General features: G+C 44.2%; 1 protein-coding gene across 3 annotated transcripts in view; it reads right to left on the bottom strand.

The window, feature by feature from the left end:
- Positions 1–3656: 3656 nt before the first annotated feature.
- Positions 3657–22539, bottom strand: part of UBE2L3 (ubiquitin conjugating enzyme E2 L3) — a 48420-nt gene continuing 29537 nt past the window's right edge. For all 3 annotated transcript variants that reach the window (XM_011355942.2, XM_023528295.1, XM_011355943.2), the window contains 2 exons: positions 10245–10431; positions 3657–5092 (listed from right to left, as the gene is read on the bottom strand). In XM_011355942.2, the coding sequence (XP_011354244.1) occupies positions 4938–5092; positions 10245–10431 (342 nt within the window). In that variant the 3' untranslated portion in view covers positions 3657–4937. The remainder of the gene's footprint in view (positions 5093–10244; positions 10432–22539) is intronic.

Here is a 22539-nt window from a genome sequence, read left to right as displayed (position 1 = left end):
TTAAAAAGAAGTCACCTGTTCTAAGTAAGCAGCCTTTTGCCATCCTAGGGGACAGATCTGAGGAAGTCCTGCAAGCTCAGAGGAGTTCATTGAAATTTTTCCAGGAGGGAAGTCTTCTGTGGAAATGAGATCCTGGATTCCAAACTGGACTGGTGATGTGTAGATGCCCTGTGACTGAAGCCCATGTGGCTTGGACCTGGAGATTCAGGGAACAGGTGGGGAAGAGGGCAAGGAGTTCTCTGGAGCACAGGGAGTCCTGCCCTGCCTCCAGAGGATGGAAAGGCAGATGGAACACCAAATGGTCCTTCTTGTCTCATGTTAGTGCCTATGTGCAGGCACCAATGTCCTCCTTTTGCAGACCTAGAGGTGGGCGTGGCAGAGCAGGGATTCGAAGCTACCTGTTTATGTATTTTCTATGCACTGTGCCAGGCATGGAATCAGGTGCCAACAGAGCTCTGTCCTGGCCTAGGCAGCCTTGAAGAATATGCAGCTTTCTGAAGCAGTGAGGGGGGATCATGTTCCTGCCCTCCTGCCCCCCATCCTATCCTTGACTGTGGATTCAGTTTCCTCTTTTCTTCCTCCATTTTCCATCCTAACCTTTTCTTGACCTTGACTCTTCCAGGCACTGGCCCTTTCCTCCTTCCATCCATGTCTGTGAACTGGAATTACTGAGTTTGATATCTTCTGCTGCCTCACCCTCACCTTCTTTCCTCAGCCCACTGGGGTCTGGCCACACTCCTGCAAGCTTCTGGATTGAGCTGGCAGGGGTGGCCTGAAGGCAGCCTGTTGGTACAGGGCCACCTCCTTTGCGGGGGGTTCTGCTGTACTGAGGAGGAGGAGGAGGAGGCAGCTGGCTGTGTAGTTCTGATTCTCAGGATAGAGGTGTAGGAGAGACTTGGGGCCCTGCACAGATGTTAGATGAAGCTGTAGGAGTGGCTACTGTCACCCAGGGAAGGAGAGAGGGATGACCAGAGATGAAGGCCCAGATCAGCCCTGGGGATGAGTGTTTAACAGTGGAGAGAAGAGAGGGAGCATGGCCAACCCGAGAGGATACACAGGAGACCGAGTTCCATCTCACAAATGGAGAGAAGGTGGTAAGAGAAGAGGGCCGTAGGTGGCGCAGGGCCCATTGAGGGGCTGGTCACTGGTGCCCCACCCACCAAGGAGACGGGGGTATTATTATGCCAAACCTGCTGTTGGCTGGGTGGCTTAGGCAAAGGGTTTACTATTATCCACTCATTTGTCCGTCACATACTGAGGGTCTGCTCTGTGCCAGGCCAGGGCTGGGTGCTCAGTTGGCTACACAGGAACAGTTGGTGTGATCCAGGATGCAGTGGGGTAGCGAAAGGAACACACAGCAAAATGGGGTCAGAGGAGTTCCTAACCCAGCCTGGAGAGGTCAGGGAATATTGTCCAGAGGAAATAACTTCCTTCCTTGGGCTTTGGTTATGCCTCTGCAGTGTTGGCTGGTCATTTTGCTCTGATCCCGAGGCCCACATGGTGCCCTCAGGAGTCCAGTTTGCAAGCAAAAACACTTCCAATCATCCAGAATTGGCTATTAATCAAGTACTGCTCAGGGCATGCACTATGTTAAAGTCCCAACTTCAGCTCTGCTCCACAGGTTGGTACCACACCCCCCCATTTCATGAGGGAAGCAAAGAGAAGCCAGTGCAGAAGGGGCAGGAAGAACTCAGATCATCTCTGGCTTTGCCTTCCATTGGGTCAGATACTGGCATGCAACAAGAGCCAGACTGTAAGAACACAGGCCAGGTGTCCTTGGCTGTCACCGAACCCGTTTCCTCTTCTGTGAAAATAGGGATAATGGTACCCATGGGTTGTCCTGAGCTACAGAGGATAAAGTGTTGGGATGTGGCAGAGTACCCAGACCAGATAATCAAAGGAAAGGCTTGCTCCTTGCTTCCTGGTAAAATGACACCTCAGATAGTCTCTCCCAGAAACCTGCCCACCTGGCTGACAGGACAGGCCTGGTCTCAGCTGGTGTCAAATTACAGGCAAGGAATTTGACTGACTGAAAATAGTGTCAGGGCCCCAGTTGGGCCTTGGGCTGAGTCAGCACCTTAGCAGTCTGCTGTTCTGGGGACTCAGGCGTTTCTGACTGGAATCCTTTGAGAAAATGGCATAGCCCCACCCTCAGGCACACCCTCATTAGTTCCATGACTTTGATCAGGATGGCCAACTTGCTCCTCTGCTAAATGTGGATATCACTCTTGGAGCTGGCAGGACCAAAGTGATGAATACACGCGGAGGTGCTGTCCCTCTAGTAGGGTGATCCCTCAGATACTCAAAGGGTCCCACTGCAGATCTCAATAGTCTGGACTCTCCGGCCTTTTCTGCTTCCCTCGGGGAAGGCCGGAACATCTCTGTGTGCCTCTTTTGGAGGCTGGGCATGGGGAGAGAGGAGCAGGCAGAAGCTGCAGGAGACCAGAAGCCCGATGACCTGCTACCCCCGTCTCTGAGAGCACAGGCCCCTGGCACTGTCCTCCACCAGTAAGGAAGAAACCCACACAACCACGACAGTGTCGGAGAGCATTTTTATTAAGGGCAGCAGAACGGGATCACAGCATCTTAGAAAGCCTATTCTCTGCCATGTGGGGCAAGGGCAGGGAGGAGGGGGAGGACCTGGGACACTTTGGATCAGGCGGCTGTGAATTCCTGAGTGGGCTCGGGTCAGTGGTGGCAGCCCAACAGCTCTCCTCTTCCCCAGAGGACCCAGCTGTTTGGTTGTGGAACTGCCAGGGCTGCCTGCCAGCGTGCTCAAAGCCTGCTCGGAGGGCTAGGTGACCACCTTGAACTCGTTGGTGGCAGCCCAGCTTATCCAGTTGCCCAGGCCTGAAGGAGGGACCACCCATAGCCTTCCTGAGGCCAGGCCTTCCTGAATGGAGCAAATCATGGGGTGTAATGCCAGGGCTGAGAGTCCCCTGGGGGGCTGCCGGCTTTGACAAAGATATCCTCCTTTGGTGAGCAGTGAGGAGTGACAGGCAGGCAGAGCTACACTTGTAGAAACACGAAGCAATGGGAAAGTTTCCAAGAATGGCAATAATTCTGGATTCAGAGAAGCAAAGATAACAGATGGTAGCTTATTTGGATAGCTTCTAACAGAATTTGGCATTTTATTACAAATCTGTGTATGAGTGAAATAAAGTCCACCATCACCATTCTGCTAATTAAGAGACAGATGCGGAAATGCTGGCCCAGTGCTCTTGCCATAATGGGCACACCGAAGTCTCCAGAACATGCCCCCTGAGTACCTAGGACTAAAGAAGCCAAGTTCATTGACACACCACAGGGGCCACACACCTAGACAACTAAACGTTATGCTGCCCGACTTACCCATCACTCTCACTTCTGCATAGGTAAAACCAAGCTGTCTTACAGGTCATAAGCTCTGGAAAGAGCTCAAGTTTTAGAACTAAAATGAAAACAAAGCAAAGTTTCTTGAAGTCATTTCTCCACAGGATCTACTCCCCCTGAGAGCCAAGAAGGGAAGCCACCAGTGGCAGAAGCAGAGTTGGTGACGCATGGCATTTGGATCATCAGCTTTCCTCTGGGTGTCAGTGACATGTATTCTCTACTATTTCAGGGAAAGTCCCACTTGCTTTGAAAAAGACATTAACATTCAAATCCTTACAAGTTCATCTGATGATAAATTCTAAGGTCAATTTTTATTTCTACAAAAAAAGGCAGTCAAAACAAATGTTTTTGTTTTTGTACATAAAACACATGTAAAGGATATTACTGAGAGAGCTTCAAGTGGAGCTTGACTCTGCAAAGGCTGTGAGTCCAGAGGGAGAGGGAAGGCCGTCTTGTTCCTGGGCTGGCCTGGCCAGCTGCTCCGAAGGAAGGGGCCAGCAGGGCACCAGTAACCCCAGACTGGTGCTGGCTATAGCCGAGTCCCGCCAATTCCAACCCCGCAAAAGGTCAAACCGTGCTGAGGGAGGGCCGCGGTGGGGCTGCTGCACTGAGGAATTGGAGAGCGAGCTCCGTGGCACATTCGGATGGAGCTTGGTGACAGGTGAACGTGGAATTTCAAATGGATATTCTGGCTTTAGCGTTGTCTGCAATTACCAGCACATCTTCTAAAATGGCTGCAGGGAGGAGCATCAACCTTTGACCTCAGGAGCCTCTCTGGTGAGAAATTCCTCACACAAGTGCACATTGTCCTCTGGCTGGCAGGCCACAGACCTGATATTGCAGGGTTTCCCCAAGCAGGCCAGGCCAGGCTGGAGTTCAATCACACACACAGACATCAGGGCTGCCATTTAATCGTTATTGTGGTAACACTGGCCAGATTTTTACATAAGAGTTGGGCCTCCCGTTTCACAGCTTTTTTTTTAGGGAGTGGTGGTAGTGGTGGTGCTTTGTTTTTAAATTTTTAAAAGGATGCTATAAATTGTAGCCAGGAGAACCAACTCCCACACTGGGCAGTGCAACACGGGAGAAGAGAAGCCACCAGACAAGACAGAGCTGTCTCTTCTCCTTTGTGGAGCAGGCAGGGCCTGGGTCTGGAGAAGTGAATGAGTGAAAAATAAACTGAATGCAAGAAAGTAGGAGTTGGCAAGGGCAGGGGAAGAAAGGGAACCACAACCTTTTTTTTTTTAAACCTTAAGGTCTAAATGTAAATTGAAATTTTGGATAAATTTGGACAAGGAAAAAAACACCATTCTTTTAAAGTAGACTGAAGCAGTGATTTTTAAAACAAAGAAAGCAGAACTAGAACATCTTAAATTTTTAATCCTTTCTTTACAGGTTACCTAGACCACTTTTGATTAAGAAAACTGTAGAAAGTTAGTAACTGCCACAAGCAAACACCAGGCGGTGGCACGTGTCAATTTTCCACAGAGTCCTGCTTTGCGGGATGTCTGAGTGCACTGCTTGGGGGCTCTGCTCACACTTGCTGGAATCAATCACGGCAGATTTTAGTCCACAGGTCGCTTTTCCCCATATTTCTTTGTAAACTCTTCAGCATTCTTACAGAATTTTTTACGGTCCTTAGAGTATTCTTCAGCTAGGTCAGCCCGAAGGGGGTGCTCGGGCTGGGGGTCGTTCACCAGTGCTATGAGGGACTGGATTACTGCCAAAAAAAGAAGACAGCATCACTGGTTAGAACAGTCTCAGAATGGGCAAGGACAAGATAGGCAACTCTGACTCTAACGTTGATTTACGTCTATGTGCTTCTAAGACAAAGCAGCCTCCGATTTATCCAAAATTCTAACCGCCGGCACTCAACTCCTTTCCTCTGTAATTAGGAGAAAGTGATGGACAACAGCCAACATGACAGTGGATAACTGTTGAGAGTGATGCCTGCTCCTCCTTCCTGAACTGATGCCCTGGGAAGGTCTCAGACCCCAGTCACTCCCATCCCCCTCTGAAACTCTGGAGACCTTAGGCCTGGCTCCCTCCCCTCCCTTCCCCCGCTGAGTAGTTTCAATATCCAAGTATGAGAATGAAGGGTGCATGACAGGCCTGCACCATGTAAATGTATAATGAGCTTACTCTGGAAGACCCATAGGAGCTTCTGAACCAGCAGAGAAAGGTTCGTATGACCACCCTGTCTAACCACTGGGAAGCTGACAACCCCCAGCAGCATTACACTGTCCATTCCAGAGGTGGAAGTCACACCAACAGCTTGGGGTGGGTTCCAGTAAGTCCTAGATATGCTGGAAGGCTAGCCCTGGGGCGGGAGGACGAGGGAGCAGAAGGTAGGGAAGGGAGCCATGCAGACTAGAGTATGGAAGGTCCAGGAACCCTTGACCACCTCAGAAATGGGGGGCACACAGCCGCACCTTGCACATTTCCCTTCCTTGCCCCCATCAGGCCCAGTACCCCCAGAATGCTTCATTCCTTCCCACTGCCACATTTCTAGCAAAAAGGCATCTCTCCTCTGGACTGCCAATGCTGTGAATTCCTTATTGGGGGCCCATGTTTTTCACCCCAGCATTACAAGGGAATGGATTAAAATGCTGGTGCTGGCTGAGTCATACACAAAGGCAGAACCAGTCAACAGCACCATGCTGAGCAAAAAGGAACAGCACAAAGTGCTCCTGGCCAAGTGTCCAAAGACGGCCTGCTCCCACCTCTGCCTATTAATGCTACCAGGTGAGACGGGGGCAGTCAAGGGTTCCTGTGATCATCGTGGGCACAGGTGAGGCAGTGGGGTAAGGCAGAAAAGGGTGGCTCTGCAGGGCTGACGGGGCCAAGGTTGAATTAGGAGAGGTGGTTGGGCAAGGAGGGTAGACTGGGAAGAGAGAGCAGGGCTGAAAGGCTCTAATTCAATCTCCACACCACTCACAGGGGCAGGCATAGGGGCAGACATCGCCTCCCTTTACACACCATCTTTTGCATCTCTAAGAGGAAGCTGATTCTGGAAGTATGTTTTTGTCTACTTCAAGGTTTATCCCTTCTATTGTATTTGATTCTTACCTAAGCAGAAATGGTAAAGCTATTTTCTTATTCCTATTTCCCCAACTTTAACCATTGGTATTCCATTGTTTGCCATATATCCACATATAGCCTAAATGATAATTTACTTAATATATTTCTCTAAATCTCACTTTTTAATACAAATATTTTTAAAAGTAAAGTAAATGTTAGTAACTCAAATGGAGAACCACTTTCACTTGCCATAAACAGAAGGCAAGTATCAACAAAAGGACAATGTATGGCTGGTTGGAATACCTCAGACAAACATTAAAATAAGCACCTAAGGCTTCCTCCTGTCCAGCCAGTGGAAGCAACCACACTGAGACAAATACTGCCAAATGGCACCATCGCAGCTTCTTTAAAACACTGCCCTCAGCTCACTGGCCTAAAATATGTATTTTAGCACTCTCCAAGATTCTCCGCCCCACACTCAGATGTGAGACTTCCATTTTCTTTTGTTCTTGACTTCATTTATAGCATACTTGTATGCTACCTACAGCATTGAGGAAGAGTAAAGAAAGAAAATGGAGTCACTAAATTACTAAAAGTAGTCAAGGTCTGAGGCATGCCTTAGCCAGTCTTAAACTTCTGAACTTCCCAGTCCGGTATTAATACCTGAATGCACATCAGATCGCAGTGTTAATGCCTGGACACACATCAAACCTTCAGATGACCATCAAAATGACTTCAAGAAGAAACTGTTCCATTGTCCAGACTAGTGGACATCTGAAGATTATCTTCTTGGACCAGTCATGATGCTAAGAATGCAGGACTAATTCTCAGGAATATACTCTTTCCTATAAGAGCCCTAAGCTTTTCTTTCTCCTTTGGAACACTTCTAAGTTTGGCCTGTGTTTCCAGTTTGCAAACTCTGAGAACCTTGAATAAAGCTTAGTCATTTATTTTCTAGCAAAGCCTCTTCACTTTTTTAGTTCATTTGACAGCATAAATAGGTGTCTTCTTGTCTTTTCCTATGATTAGAAATGGCTCTGTGGTAGAACTGCTGCTTCATTAGCATTTTAAGAACCCCACAGGGTCAAATGCTTTGTGAGGGACAGGGAACTGATAAGTTTTCCAGTTTTCCTTCCCACTCTGTTATGGATACTCAGGCTCTTTTACTACTTACTATGCTCATCTTGATACCTAATGAATTAGTAAAAAACCATTTGTTAATGATTAAGACTTGCTTTTCAAAGATATTTTCAGTTTGCAAGTTTGCTATTTGTCTAATTTTCCGAGCTTGCTTTTACTTATTTGATCAAGTCTAAATATTTTCAAATTTATTTAGTAGTTCTGATGAGTATTTCATTCTTTTCCTGTTCCTCTGGGTGCGTTTCTGATTCCTCAGCTAAACTATAATAAAACACAGCTGAGTTTAGCTTGTTTTGATAGTGAGAACATCGATAGCTATGACTGCTTTTCAAACTACAACTATGGCCCCATCCCATCATTTTTCATATATAGAACAGCATGCTCATTACAAATGTCTGGCACTGGTTACTTGATCTCTTCCTTGATCTAAATGCTCCTCAGAAGCATTTTTTCCCCCCTCAAATATTCAGGGGCTTAAAAACATAATAAAAAATGACCTTTTATTCTCATTGTTATATGGTCAAAGAATTAAGCCTATAAAATTTCCTCAGTTTTGTTCTGTTTCTTTGTAATACAGAATGTAACCACTATCTAATTTTCCCCTTTTTCATGGGTATCCAGGGGGCTCCACTCTCAGAGTAAAATCTGAATGCTGCCTTCCATAGAATGCACTATAAAATATGTTAATTAACTTTATCTGGTTTGTTACATTTCTTCAGTCCTCTTTATAAATTTTATCTACTTGATTTGTTATAATAGTGTATGGGGAATTGAAACATTCAATTTATAAATTGTTTGAATTTTCTCTTCATATAATTTTGTTATGTTGTTTGGTACATAGAGAGTCAGTATTATGCTGGCTTTGTTATTGGCTGCATTTTATATGGCAAATGTCATTCAACCACCAACTAAGCCCTTACTCTGCTGCTAAGATATCTACTAGATATCTACTAGAACCAGGCACACTGCTGAACAAAACAGTTTTCACATTCTTTCTCTGGTATTATTATTGCTAACTCCTACCACATCCCTATTTGACACATCCCTATTTGCCTTGTTTCTTGACTTTTCTCATGCTACTTTTGCTTACTTTTTCATGCTTCTTTACTCTTTTCAAAAACTGAGATATAATTCACATACACAAAAATACTCTTTTAAAAGTATACGATTCAGTTGTTTTCAGTATATTTGCAAAGTTGTATGACACCACCACTGTTTAACTCCAGAACATTTTCATCAACCCTCAAAATAGGAATAATGCTGACACAGCTCTATTGGGCAGCCAGTCCCTGTAAGAGGTGGCAAAGTGCTTTTACTTGTGTTCATCTCCTGGCAAGCCTCTCTCCCCCTTGTCATGTCATGTCCCATCCTGCCTGTCCTCTGCCCTGCTTGCTACCCCAGTTCTCAATAAGGGAGGAGACTTTATAATTCTTTGTGGCCCAGCAGTCTGAGGTGCAGGGTCTGCCTGGGTAGCCTGGAAGAACTTCTCCTCTCCAGACATGGTGCTTAATATACACAACTCGGCAAGGGCTCCAGGAGTCGCACGAGGGGCTGACAAGTCATTCCTGAACAAGAGCAGCTATAGACTTCCAACACAGAGCTAGGAATTTGCATGGAAAACTTTGTCAAGCTTTTATAAACACCAACTTGTACATGACCAAGTGCCAAGTCCACGGGAGATCTTTCTATTTTGACTCGGCATGTAGCACCCACTCCTTTCTACTACTCAGCTGTGTTGAACCTGGGGCTCAACTTTCCATGTGAAAGGCTTTCGACTCCATCTTTGGGGGTGGGGCAGTGTTTCCACTAAAAGACAGTTATTTATATTAGTCACTGAAAAACCACCTGCAACCTAGCAAGTTCCAGCCGCATCCACTCTCTTCAATCTAAAAAAACGTTACAGTGGTTCAGCTGGTTACTTATAAAAAAGCTACCGAGAATATGATTAGGACTTCAAAAGAAAGTTCTGGAATTAGGAAACAAAAATTTCCTAATTTGGTTCATACCAAAATCTAGTAACTTCCAGGGGACAAGAATTAAGTACTTCCTAGAAAATGAGCATGTATATGTTCACACAGAGAGACCCAGACACATGGGACATACACGGTCACATCCAATTCCAAGGAGTTCCAGGTCTGCTAAAACTATGTGCTTTCATTGGACACACAGCCCTCAAGTCTGACCGTGCCCCTCCCTCACACCACCCACTGTGAGCCACCGGCTTTCTGCTGCTAGCCAGGTGGCTTTAGCTTGTGCCCTTCTTTTAGTCTGGAAAGCTTTCTCCAACCTCCCCTCTTCCTTCAAGTCTGAGTTCACGTGCTAATTGCTATGTGAGGTCACTATAAACATCATTCCCCTTCCCCAACTGAGGCAGCCCCATAATCCTTCGTGAAAATTCCCAGCGGCAGTGCCGCATTCCTCACTGCACGGGTGACAAGCATTGGGCTGGTCTGTCTGCATGCATCCCCACAGGGCTGCGAACACAGGAAAGGCCTCCTCAAATAACTGCGTAAGACAACAGTTTAACTGAGACCTGCCATGCCCAAAGGACTGGTGGGACCTCGGCTGCACTTCTGTGTGTATTGGAATTGGTAAAGGTAGGATTTCTTTAGACTCTGTGTGACATGACATTAGAAGGCACTGAGGAGCCCCTGTCCCACTGCAGCCTCCAGAAGAGCAACTACTGATGAAGACACAGAAGCATGTCTTACCTTGGTCGGTTTTGGTTGCTGGCTTCCAGTTTTCAGCACTAATTACTGGCAGACAGACCTGCCCCTTTTCATCAATGTTGGGGTGATAGATCTTTGTTTTAAATGTGATCTTCGGTGGTTTGAATGGGTACTCTGCTGGAAAGTTGATTTCGATTCTGAAGGCCCCCTTATCATAGGGAGGGTTGTCCTATAGGGAAAGAGATCAAAATGAACACACCATGGTTCACAAGCCTGGAGCTAAGACAGGGATGTTCGGTTTACTTGAAAAATTAATTTATTTCAAGTGATATATCAACTGGAGCCTTGTCATGTTCAGGGCAACCAATGATCAGTATTCCTAGAGCAAGATGTCTGCTAAGCTGTGAAAAGGTCTGAGATTGATGTTCTGGTTTCTTTATTTTTTAAAAATAGATTTTAAATAGTAGTTTTAGTTTCACAGAAAAACTGTAAGTAGAGTTCTTATATGTCTGCTTCTCCACATGCAAGGCCTTCCCTACTGTCAGTATCTTGCAACAGTATGGTATATTTGTTACAGTCGATAAACCCACATTGACATTTCATTATCGCCTAGAGTTCACAGTTTACATTAGGATTCACTCTTGGTCATACATTCTATGGGTTCTGTATGGTATTATACACTTTAGTTATAACCATACAGTATGTAGCCTTTTCGGTCTGGCTTTTCTCACTTAATAATATGCATTTAAAGTTCTTCCATGTCTTCTCATGGCTTGATAGCTCATTTCTTTTTAATGCTAAAATAATATTCCATTGTCTGGATGTACCACAGTTTATTTATCTATTCATCTACTGAAATATATTTTGGTTGCTTCCAAGTTTTAACAATTATGTGAACTTAAGCTTTCAACTCCTTTGGGTAAATACCGAAGAGTGTGACTGCTGGATCGTAGGGTAAGAGTATGTTTAGTTTTGTAAGAAATGGCCAAACTGTCTTCCAAAGTAGCTGTACTATTTTGCATTCACACCGGCAATGAGCATTCCTCATTGGCACATCCTCCGGCCAGCATTTGGGGTTGTCGGTGTTTTAAGTTCCGCCCTTCTAACAGGTGTGTAGTGGTATCATTGTTGTTTTAACCTGCAATCCCCTAAACATGATGTTGAATATCTTTTCATATGCTTATTTGCCATCTGTGTATCTTCTTTGGTAAGGTGTCCGTTCAGCTTCTTTTGCACATTTTTATCTTAGAGTCTTTGTTTTCTTATTATTGAGTTGTAAGAGTTCTTTGTATATTTTGGATAACAGCCCTATATCAAACATGTCTTTTGCATATCCCTCTTTATCTTTCTGAAGACATGAAGAGTCACACCAGAGGTAAATAACAACCCAACTCAAATCACACCAAGTGCTGACAGACCAAAGAGGTAGCAGAGACTCCAGATCCTGGCCAACTCAGTCTCATTAGGGCAGAGCCAGCATCTAGCTGGTTAGCTGGCCCAGCTGGCTGCCAGGCAGGGTCAGGACCATGCCCCATTCCCTTGTCCCTAGGACCACTCAAAGATATAGCCCCTCAAGGACTGGACACTCTAATGGCCCAAGAGCCTCTGAGAGACACCTTAAGAAAAAGAGCCTTGACCTCTCCTCCAGCCACCCTCATAGCCAGAGTTGAGCAAGTCCTTCATTTACTGCCTTTCACTAGTACTCCAGCTCTCCTAGGTACCCCCTACAGGCATGCCATGTCACACCCAACCCAAAGAAAGCCAAGCTTCACAGAGTGCCCTGGAATGCTCTTGGCAGCCCCAACACCACAGCCCGTCCTCCTCAAGCTCCAGCCTAACTATGCATTCATGCTCCAGCAAAAAGTTCTGCTGGGGAGCCAGGTTGGCACACACCAAGTCTCTACACTCTCCCATGTTCTATTCTCACTCAGGGATGGGCGGCATGGTGCAGGGGCCTTCAAAAATGGGTAAGTTTAGGAAAAGCTGAGGAGTGGGAGAGGTCTTCCAGGCAAAGAGGACTAACGACTGAGATGGAAGGGACAGCATGGGAAAGACAAGAGGCTGAGAGCAGGCAGTGTGGCCGAGAGGCTGCATTGGGCCCGCGTGAGGAAAGGTTGAGCTACCCTTCTAGCAGCTGTCAGAAGATTACTCTGTAGGGAAGCTTGTCAGGAAGGTGGAGACTCAGGGTCAAGACGAGGGTGGAGATGCTAGCAAGCAGTCCAGGCTGAGTGTGCCTGTGTGAGGAGAGAGGACCTACACACACACAGGAAAGGTCGGGACAAGGCTGTATTGGAAAATCATTTTCATCTCAACAAAACCTTCCCTATTTCCTTCTTAAAGGAACACCAGATTCTCTAAAACACTAACCAGAAGTTAAAGCAGCAGCAGATACCCCACCCTACTCCTGTCCTGTCTGCCTACTACCTAGGAGAGGCATGTAAAATGTACTTTCCTGTATGACTTTTGGCTGGTAAAATCTGCTAAATATGTTCATTCATCATCCAGGACTGATCAACCACACCTGTGCCCCGCCATATGCCGGAAATTGGGAGACAAACGGTCCTGGTTAGCAGTTCTAATCTCGGCTCTGCCCCTTCCTAGCTGGGCAAGTCTGGGAACATTCCCAATCATCTGAAAAATGGGGTTAACAGCTGTATGTACCAAGACTTGTTCTGATGACGAGATAAGGCTGCTAAGTCCTGTGTGCCTGCCATGTGAGCAAAGAGCTCGAGAACAGCAGTTCTGTCTCTATAGGAGGCAGGACAGGCGAAGCCTCTCACCACCCAGGGAACGTGGCTCATCTTCTCTGAGCCTCTCACCTCGTCTGGGGCTGTGGATGACCAAAGGAATGGCTCAAGTGTGTGTGAGCCATAGACTGTCCATCCATCCCAGTGATTTCTGTCGAAGGAGGTATGCAAAAATTAAACACAGGATATACCTTCTGGATAAAAGGCCTAAATCTCCACATATGAATTTTAGATGTTTTAGCGCTAAATTTATTCTGTGAGAAGGCAGCTCACTATAACGGACATTAATGAGAAAACATGTTTTTGCTGTAGAAAAATACTATACGACTTTTCAGCAATTTACCTCAAATTCAAAATCAAGCTGCAACATCATTTTATTACCAAACTAACCAACAATTACAGTATTTTTATCTTTACATATGACCCTGACCAGTGTTCTTCCGTTATCCCTTCATTCATCTGGATGTCCCTTCAGTTAATGTCACTGTGCCAAAGAACTTTTTGAGATGTAAAATTAACTTCTGAAAATTTTACATGCTCTAAATTCATTCAGACTTTAAATTTCACTTACCTCTTCCCTGAAGGTATTGCAGATGATTAGCCAAACACGTACATTTTAAAACCTCATTCAATCCGTGCTTAAATTCCAAGACACTTTTTTTTTTTAAATCTATATATGTATTCCCTTTATAAAGGGAGTGAGTAGTCTAAAAGTGTTTACTATGGGAAGGGGCTGGTGGAACACAGGGCAGAGCTCACAAGGGGCAGCAGGGATGGGGGGAAGTGTTTTTTTAATTATTTATTTTGTAAACAGTATGGCTAAAATAAAGAAAAACAATTTTTGTACTACTTCTGCACTAAGAACCCACATTTTCCTGCATTCGTTTCTAGTCATAATGTATACGTGACATGTAAGTAAGATCTGACCATTTATCAGCACTTGTTATATGCTAGATGCTTTTCTGTCTCCTCTCCAATTTATTGCCCTTGGTAACAAGCCTCAGGCACATGCTATCCTCAGTCACATTTGGACAGATGTCTGTCTAGGCCCATCTTTAGTGCCCTTTGTGGGACATGAGGGCAAGAGAGATTGATGTAAATGTGTTGATATTCATTTTGCTTGCTGTTCCATGAGTGATAAACTGTCCTTTGTCTTTGTCTAAGAAATTCCATGTCTTCTCCTGGCATCCAATAAGCTATGGCCAGCTAACATGTTCACTTGCAAACAGCGTGAAAATCTCAGATCCTTTATAGTTCTTGACCCCAACCTTCGAAGGCACAAAGTTGTTTTGTGGCAACTAATACCAAGAGGAAGCTCTTTCCACATGACACCACACCACCCGAAGCCTTTCATCCACGTGTCCTACTTCTAACCCCGTGGTCAAATCTAATCTTTCCTTCCCATGGCAACTCTTCAAGAATCCTAAGACCCCACTGTACTTCCATTATCTTCTATTCCTCGAGTGAAGACCCTGAGTCCTTCAACCACCCCACAGAGGTCAGTTTTGTGTCACTGCCCTGACTGCTTTCCCTGTGATGCAGTAAAGATACCACACAGCTCTCTGGCAGCCACAGAAGGAATCGGGTCAATCCTCTCACTCTACCTTAGACTGTTGCCACATGGCGTGCCCCCACGGTGTGTGTGCATAGCTGACATCACATGCAAGACTCATGGCTGATGATGCAAACAGGTGGATCCTGGTTTGGATCTACTGAACATGCTGTCCCTTTTCCATTCCAAACATCAGACAGATTGAAGGTTCTGTGCCACTTCTGTCCAGCTTGGTGGCAACTCCTCAGTAGCATCTTTTCCCCATGGCTAGCCCTTTTTTGCCCAGTATGTTAACAAAGCCCAAGCTTTGCTACCACAAGAATGTCAAGTGCAGACCTGCCCTGCTGGCTGTTTGTCCTCCAGAGTTCAGTTGTTTTGTTGCAGAGGAACAAGGGGAGGTGGCCTGCTCTGTTCTGAGTGCCCCAGGCTGGTGTCTATGCTCTCAAACTTTCATGGTCCACTCTAGGATCTTGACAAAACCTGAGATAAGCGCATGGGTCTTTTGAACACAGACTGTATCTTCTTACCCTTTGTAAACTGTCAAATATTTATAATCTCTTATCTTTTCTGAAAATAAGCTTCCTGGTTGCCTGAATCACAAAACCTGCTCATTGAGCAGACTCCTCTTGTGCTAACTTTGTTTCCTGAAGATGACTTCTTTACACTGTTTTCAACAATTTGGTTTGTAGGACTTTTCATAGTATAGTCAACAAATATTCTAACATTAAGGAATTCCATCACATTCCCTTTGAAAATAAATATTAGTGGGAATAAGTATTTTTAGAACTTGTCTTCCAATCTTTCATGACCAAATTACCCTGTGAATTATATCTAAATTTAAAATTGCAATCTCCATTAACAAAATTCAACAAGAGCTTTCCCTTTTCCGAACTCCTATGTATCTCTCACGGCACAATTCACTTTCCCCTCCAGAACGGAAGTAGCTTTATTGTTATTTTTCATAGAAATATAGCATTCACACCAAAAAAAGTAGTATGAAAGCTTCCTTGCTCCCAGGATAACGGCTGTGAGCCCCTGCCACATGGCCATGGCACATTCTCTACACACACAGTGCGCACAAGGCTTTCATTCTGGACATATACACAAACTATTATGTAATTACAAATTGGAGCCATTCTGTCTATGAATTCTTTCATAACTTTGCTCACACGCTATACATTGTTTTCCAGTCTGCAATGCAGATGTTCCCCTCTTCTGTTAGGCCACAGCGCCTTGTGGCTTTTGTTCAAAAGGCCTGTGCCTGGCTTGTGAAAGGAGCTGAGTAGCCCCTGCAACGTGGAGGCATGCTTGTTCTCCTATGATGACCCCAGCATATCCTAAGATTGGCAGCAAAATTATTTGTATGTGTATCCCTGTGTCAGAAAACAGGGCTCCCCTTATTTGGCCTCAACCATTATATCTACAGAAAGGGAGAAGCAGCTACTGATGAATTAGCAGGAAAGCAGAAAAGAAGAGGAAACTCAGGCCTGTGTGAGGCCCTGAGGGAAGAGGGAGGCAAGAGGTGGCTCCTTAAGGCCAGGAGGGCAATGCAGAAGGAAGGAAGGGGTCTGGTGGGTAATGATTTCAGGTGCCATGGGCTGTACGTACAAATGAGGAAGTAAAAACAGAAAGGAAGGTGAGATCTGAATTACGAATGTAGCTACAAAAGGTGAAAGAAGGACACCGAAGCCTCAAATGCACTCCTGGAGGCAGGGCTGGAGTTTAGGGAAACCTTCTTTCTTTCTTCACTGAAAAAATAACCTCTAACATTGAAGGAGCTTTTATATTGTATCTGGGACTGTGCCAAGTGTTTTTAATTAACACCATACACCAATCATCAACAGCTAACAGAAAAGAAAAAGGTGGTGGTTGGGGGAAACAAAACTGCCTCACAGATATCCAAATGCCCTACTAGCTTCGGCAAGTTTTTAGGTTTTGTTACAAGTGGGGAAAAAGGTTTTAATTGAGGTAAAATTCACTAACATACAATTAACTATATTAACGTGTACATTTGGTCAATTCATAATGTTGTACAACCATCTCTAATTTCATGTTGACTCTCCCCGCATGGTTTTACCGAGAAATAACTGACATAGATCATTGTATAAGGTTAAGGAGTACGGCAGGATGATTTGATTTACATATAATGTGTACTGATTACCACAGCAGGTTCAGTTAACATCCATCTTCTCAGAACAAAAACAAGAAAAAAAATTTCTCCTGGTGATGAGAACTCTTAGTTTTTACTGTTTTAACAACTTTCCTATTTTCATACAGCATTGCTAGCTATAATCTCAAGACTTCTTCATCACCCCGGAAAAACACTCTGTACCCACCAAGTAAGAAATGGAAAATTAAGGCAATAAAACTGGTTCAAAAATTACACATTCTTGCTCCAATGGAGGCCGAGGGAGCTTGGCCAGAGGTGGCTAACTTCTCCCAGGAGGCAGAAGAAAGGAGCTCGAGGGCAAAGGAGGGACTCCCAGGTAGAGGGCAGGCGAGGCAATAAAGAACATACTTTGCCTTCTAAAATCCAGCCTCCGGAGTTACTAAAATAACATTCTTTCCTATCAGAGAAATCCACGTTTGTTGTAGAAAACAAAACGTGTGCAGGCAGGCACAGAGGAGAAAACACACTGCCCCAGTCACCTCCCTGAGAGAACTGGGGCCAGAACTCCAACACACAGCTCTCCTGCCACTTTTTTCTAGGTGAAAGCACACACAAACACACAAGAACACACGAGGGATTTGCATGCACAGCACCGTGATCACCTTCACTGCAAGCTGTTGCTGACATTACCTTCATCGCCTGTGCATGCTGATCTCCTGGAAGATCTTTTGTACTGGCTGCAACATGTCCTGATGCCTAGCACCCTAGTTGCTGCAAGAGAAAGCAGGAGTGGCAAGGCTATAGGGACTCAAGAGAAAGTGGTGGCAGCACCCACACTGGAAAGCCACAAAATCAAGGATGATGTTTTTAAAGGAAGAAGCCTGGGATCATCTAATACAGAGTATGTTAACAAAGCCCAAGCTTTGCTACCACAAGAATGTCAAGTGCAGACCTGCCCTGCTGGCTGTTTGTCCTCCAGAGTTCAGTTGTTTTGTTGCAGAGGAACAAGGGGAGGTGGCCTGCTCTGTTCTGAGTGCCCCAGGCTGGTGTCTATGCTCTCAAACTTTCATGGTCCACTCTAGGATCTTGACAAAACCTGAGATAAGCGCATGGGTCTTTTGAACACAGACTGTATCTTCTTACCCTTTGTAAACTGTCAAATATTTATAATCTCTTATCTTTTCTGAAAATAAGCTTCCTGGTTGCCTGAATCACAAAACCTGCTCATTGAGCAGACTCCTCTTGTGCTAACTTTGTTTCCTGAAGATGACTTCTTTACACTGTTTTCAACAATTTGGTTTGTAGGACTTTTCATAGTATAGTCAACAAATATTCTAACATTAAGGAATTCCATCACATTCCCTTTGAAAATAAATATTAGTGGGAATAAGTATTTTTAGAACTTGTCTTCCAATCTTTCATGACCAAATTACCCTGTGAATTATATCTAAATTTAAAATTGCAATCTCCATTAACAAAATTCAACAAGAGCTTTCCCTTTTCCGAACTCCTATGTATCTCTCACGGCACAATTCACTTTCCCCTCCAGAACGGAAGTAGCTTTATTGTTATTTTTCATAGAAATATAGCATTCACACCAAAAAAAGTAGTATGAAAGCTTCCTTGCTCCCAGGATAACGGCTGTGAGCCCCTGCCACATGGCCATGGCACATTCTCTACACACACAGTGCGCACAAGGCTTTCATTCTGGACATATACACAAACTATTATGTAATTACAAATTGGAGCCATTCTGTCTATGAATTCTTTCATAACTTTGCTCACACGCTATACATTGTTTTCCAGTCTGCAATGCAGATGTTCCCCTCTTCTGTTAGGCCACAGCGCCTTGTGGCTTTTGTTCAAAAGGCCTGTGCCTGGCTTGTGAAAGGAGCTGAGTAGCCCCTGCAACGTGGAGGCATGCTTGTTCTCCTATGATGACCCCAGCATATCCTAAGATTGGCAGCAAAATTATTTGTATGTGTATCCCTGTGTCAGAAAACAGGGCTCCCCTTATTTGGCCTCAACCATTATATCTACAGAAAGGGAGAAGCAGCTACTGATGAATTAGCAGGAAAGCAGAAAAGAAGAGGAAACTCAGGCCTGTGTGAGGCCCTGAGGGAAGAGGGAGGCAAGAGGTGGCTCCTTAAGGCCAGGAGGGCAATGCAGAAGGAAGGAAGGGGTCTGGTGGGTAATGATTTCAGGTGCCATGGGCTGTACGTACAAATGAGGAAGTAAAAACAGAAAGGAAGGTGAGATCTGAATTACGAATGTAGCTACAAAAGGTGAAAGAAGGACACCGAAGCCTCAAATGCACTCCTGGAGGCAGGGCTGGAGTTTAGGGAAACCTTCTTTCTTTCTTCACTGAAAAAATAACCTCTAACATTGAAGGAGCTTTTATATTGTATCTGGGACTGTGCCAAGTGTTTTTAATTAACACCATACACCAATCATCAACAGCTAACAGAAAAGAAAAAGGTGGTGGTTGGGGGAAACAAAACTGCCTCACAGATATCCAAATGCCCTACTAGCTTCGGCAAGTTTTTAGGTTTTGTTACAAGTGGGGAAAAAAGTTTTTAATTGAGGTAAAATTCACTAACATACAATTAACTATATTAACGTGTACATTTGGTCAATTCATAATGTTGTACAACCATCTCTAATTTCATGTTGACTCTCCCCGCATGGTTTTACCAAGAAATAACTGACATAGATCATTGTATAAGGTTAAGGAGTACGGCAGGATGATTTGATTTACATATAATGTGTACTGATTACCACAGTAGGTTCAGTTAACATCCATCTTCTCAGAACAAAAACAAGAAAAAAAATTTCTCCTGGTGATGAGAACTCTTAGTTTTTACTGTTTTAACAACTTTCCTATTTTCATACAGCATTGCTAGCTATAATCTCAAGACTTCTTCATCACCCCGGAAAAACACTCTGTACCCACCAAGTAAGAAATGGAAAATTAAGGCAATAAAACTGGTTCAAAAATTACACATTCTTGCTCCAATGGAGGCCGAGGGAGCTTGGCCAGAGGTGGCTAACTTCTCCCAGGAGGCAGAAGAAAGGAGCTCGAGGGCAAAGGAGGGACTCCCAGGTAGAGGGCAGGCGAGGCAATAAAGAACATACTTTGCCTTCTAAAATCCAGCCTCCGGAGTTACTAAAATAACATTCTTTCCTATCAGAGAAATCCACGTTTGTTGTAGAAAACAAAACGTGTGCAGGCAGGCACAGAGGAGAAAACACACTGCCCCAGTCACCTCCCTGAGAGAACTGGGGCCAGAACTCCAACACACAGCTCTCCTGCCACTTTTTTCTAGGTGAAAGCACACACAAACACACAAGAACACACGAGGGATTTGCATGCACAGCACCGTGATCACCTTCACTGCAGGCTGTTGCTGACATTACCTTCATCGCCTGTGCATGCTGATCTCCTGGAAGATCTTTTGTACTGGCTGCAACATGTCCTGATGCCTAGCACCCTAGTTGCTGCAAGAGAAAGCAGGAGTGGCAAGGCTATAGGGACTCAAGAGAAAGTGGTGGCAGCACCCACACTGGAAAGCCACAAAATCAAGGATGATGTTTTTAAAGGAAGAAGCCTGGGATCATCTAATACAGAGAGAAGTGGTGGTGAAGATCCCTTGCTGTTCTGGTGGGATCCTTACAGCATTCTTATGACTGTATTTTGATTACCTGTCTTCTTCATTAGTCCAGGAGACACTTGAGAGCAGGGACCCACACTGTCCACAGAACCAGACTTCACACATTTGCTAACTGAACTACCAACCTATCAGATTCTCTTCCTGACAAGAAAATCATCAAAATCATTGTTTATGTTATTCTTCTGAACATGACCAAGAATGTCAGCTCTCAGAATAATGGCTTAACATACCTGGAACACAATGACTCCAGAGCCAACCTGGAACTTGTTACATAGAAAACATTTCCACATCTCTGTATCCCAGTCATCAGTCACAGCTTATGGTGTCTAATAAAGCAGGAGATATGAAAACCCCACTGCCAATCTATAAGGAAGGGACTCAATTCCAAGTCATTCACAAGAAAATAAAACAACTTCTTGTTAGGGAAGAAAAACTGATCTTACTATTTTTAAAAATCAAAGCTAATTAAGAAAATAACCCAGTTTAAAAATGGGCAAAGTATTTTAATAAACATTTCTCCAATAAGTTCAGCACCTTAGCTATCAGGGAAATAGAAATCAAAACCACAACGAGAAACCACTCTATACCTATTAGCATGGCTACAATAAAAGAGATTGACAATATTAGCTGTCAGCAAGGATGTGAAAAGACTGGAATCCTCTTACACTGTTGATAGGAAAGTAAATGGTACAGCGACTCTGGAGATAGCCTGGCAATTCCTCAAGTGGTTAAACTTAAGGTTACCATATGACCTAGCAATTCCACTCCTCTGTAAATACCTAAATAAAATGAAAATGTATGACCCCATAAAAACTTGTAACTGAATATTAATAGCAGCACCCTTCATAATAGCCAAAAAGTGGACACGACCCCCAAATCCATCAACTGATGAATGGATAAGTAAATAACAATACATCCATTACAATGGAATATTACTATAACATAGATGAATCTTGAAAATATTAAGCTAAGGAATGGCTTATGACAATATATGACACAAAAGGTCATATATTGTATGATTCCATTTATGAAAAATACAGAATAGCTAAATCTACAGAGAAAAGTAGATTTGTGGCTGCATAGGCCTGAGCGGATGGGGTAATGGCCAAGGTGGGGTTCCTTGGGGAGGAATGAAAAACGTTCTAAAATTGAGGTGATAGTTGAACAACTCTGTGAATATACTAAAAATCACTGAATTGTACACTTTAAATGGATGAAATGTATGGTTTGTGAATCTCAGTAAAGCTGTCTTTTAAAAAACTTAAAGCTAACTCAGGAACAGTGGTTCACAACTGGGAACAGTATTGTCCCTCCTGGAAATGTTTAGAAGTGCCTGAGGGTGTCCTTTGCTGTCCCAATGACAAAGGTGGATACTGGCATCTAGTGGACAAAAAACAGGGACAATCCCTCACAAATAATCCACATGCACATACCAAAATGTAGTTTGCAATGTAAGCACATTGAGAAACATGGCTCTAGGAGAACTACATATTCAATTTATAAACTGTGGGGTACCTACTATGTGTAACACACAATGCTAGGGACAGGAAGTGGGAGGGAAACAGACAAAGGCCTCTGCCTAGACCAGAACTCACTGAGACAGACATTCCATACCACAAGTCACAAAACAGAAGTCACATTGTGAGGCATGCCCAAATAGAGAGGGAGCAATGATGCTAAAGCTTGGGCCACAGGAGACTCCGACAGACTACCCAATCAACAGGCATTCCTCATACTGCCTCGCTGGAAATAAAACCAGTTTTGTTTGCATATGCACTACTCTCTCATTGTGACCCAGGGGTAAATCCTAACTGCTCTAACTTGGTCACCTGTCAAATATGGTGGCCACCTACCAGCCACAAATGGCTACAGTGTACTTGAAATGTGACTCTTCCAAATTGAGATGTGCCATCAGTGTAAACTACCATCTGGATTTCAAAGACTTTATACAAAAAAAATACTGTAAAATATTTCCTTAATAATCGCTTATATTGATTACGTGAATTTTTTATATATTGTGTTAAGTATATTAGTTATCAAAATGAATTCCATCTGTTCATATTTTTTAATGGGAATAACAGAAAATTTGAAAGTACAGCTGTGGCTCACATTATTTTCCTATTGACAGCACTGACTATTGTGGTACTTCCCGTACCCTGGCCAGTGGCAGACACGGGGTGGCCACGTTCTAGATAATGAAGTATAAGAAGCCTGTGGGGAGCTCCTGGGATGGGTGTCTTTGTTCTCAGTCACACCA

The sequence above is a fragment of the Pteropus vampyrus genome, unplaced genomic scaffold (genome assembly GCF_000151845.1).
Source record: "Pteropus vampyrus isolate Shadow unplaced genomic scaffold, Pvam_2.0 Scaffold23, whole genome shotgun sequence".
Classification (NCBI taxonomy): Eukaryota; Metazoa; Chordata; class Mammalia; order Chiroptera; family Pteropodidae; genus Pteropus; species Pteropus vampyrus.
Note: the sequence above shows the minus strand (reverse complement) of the source record. Positions and strands in the feature narration are given on the sequence as shown.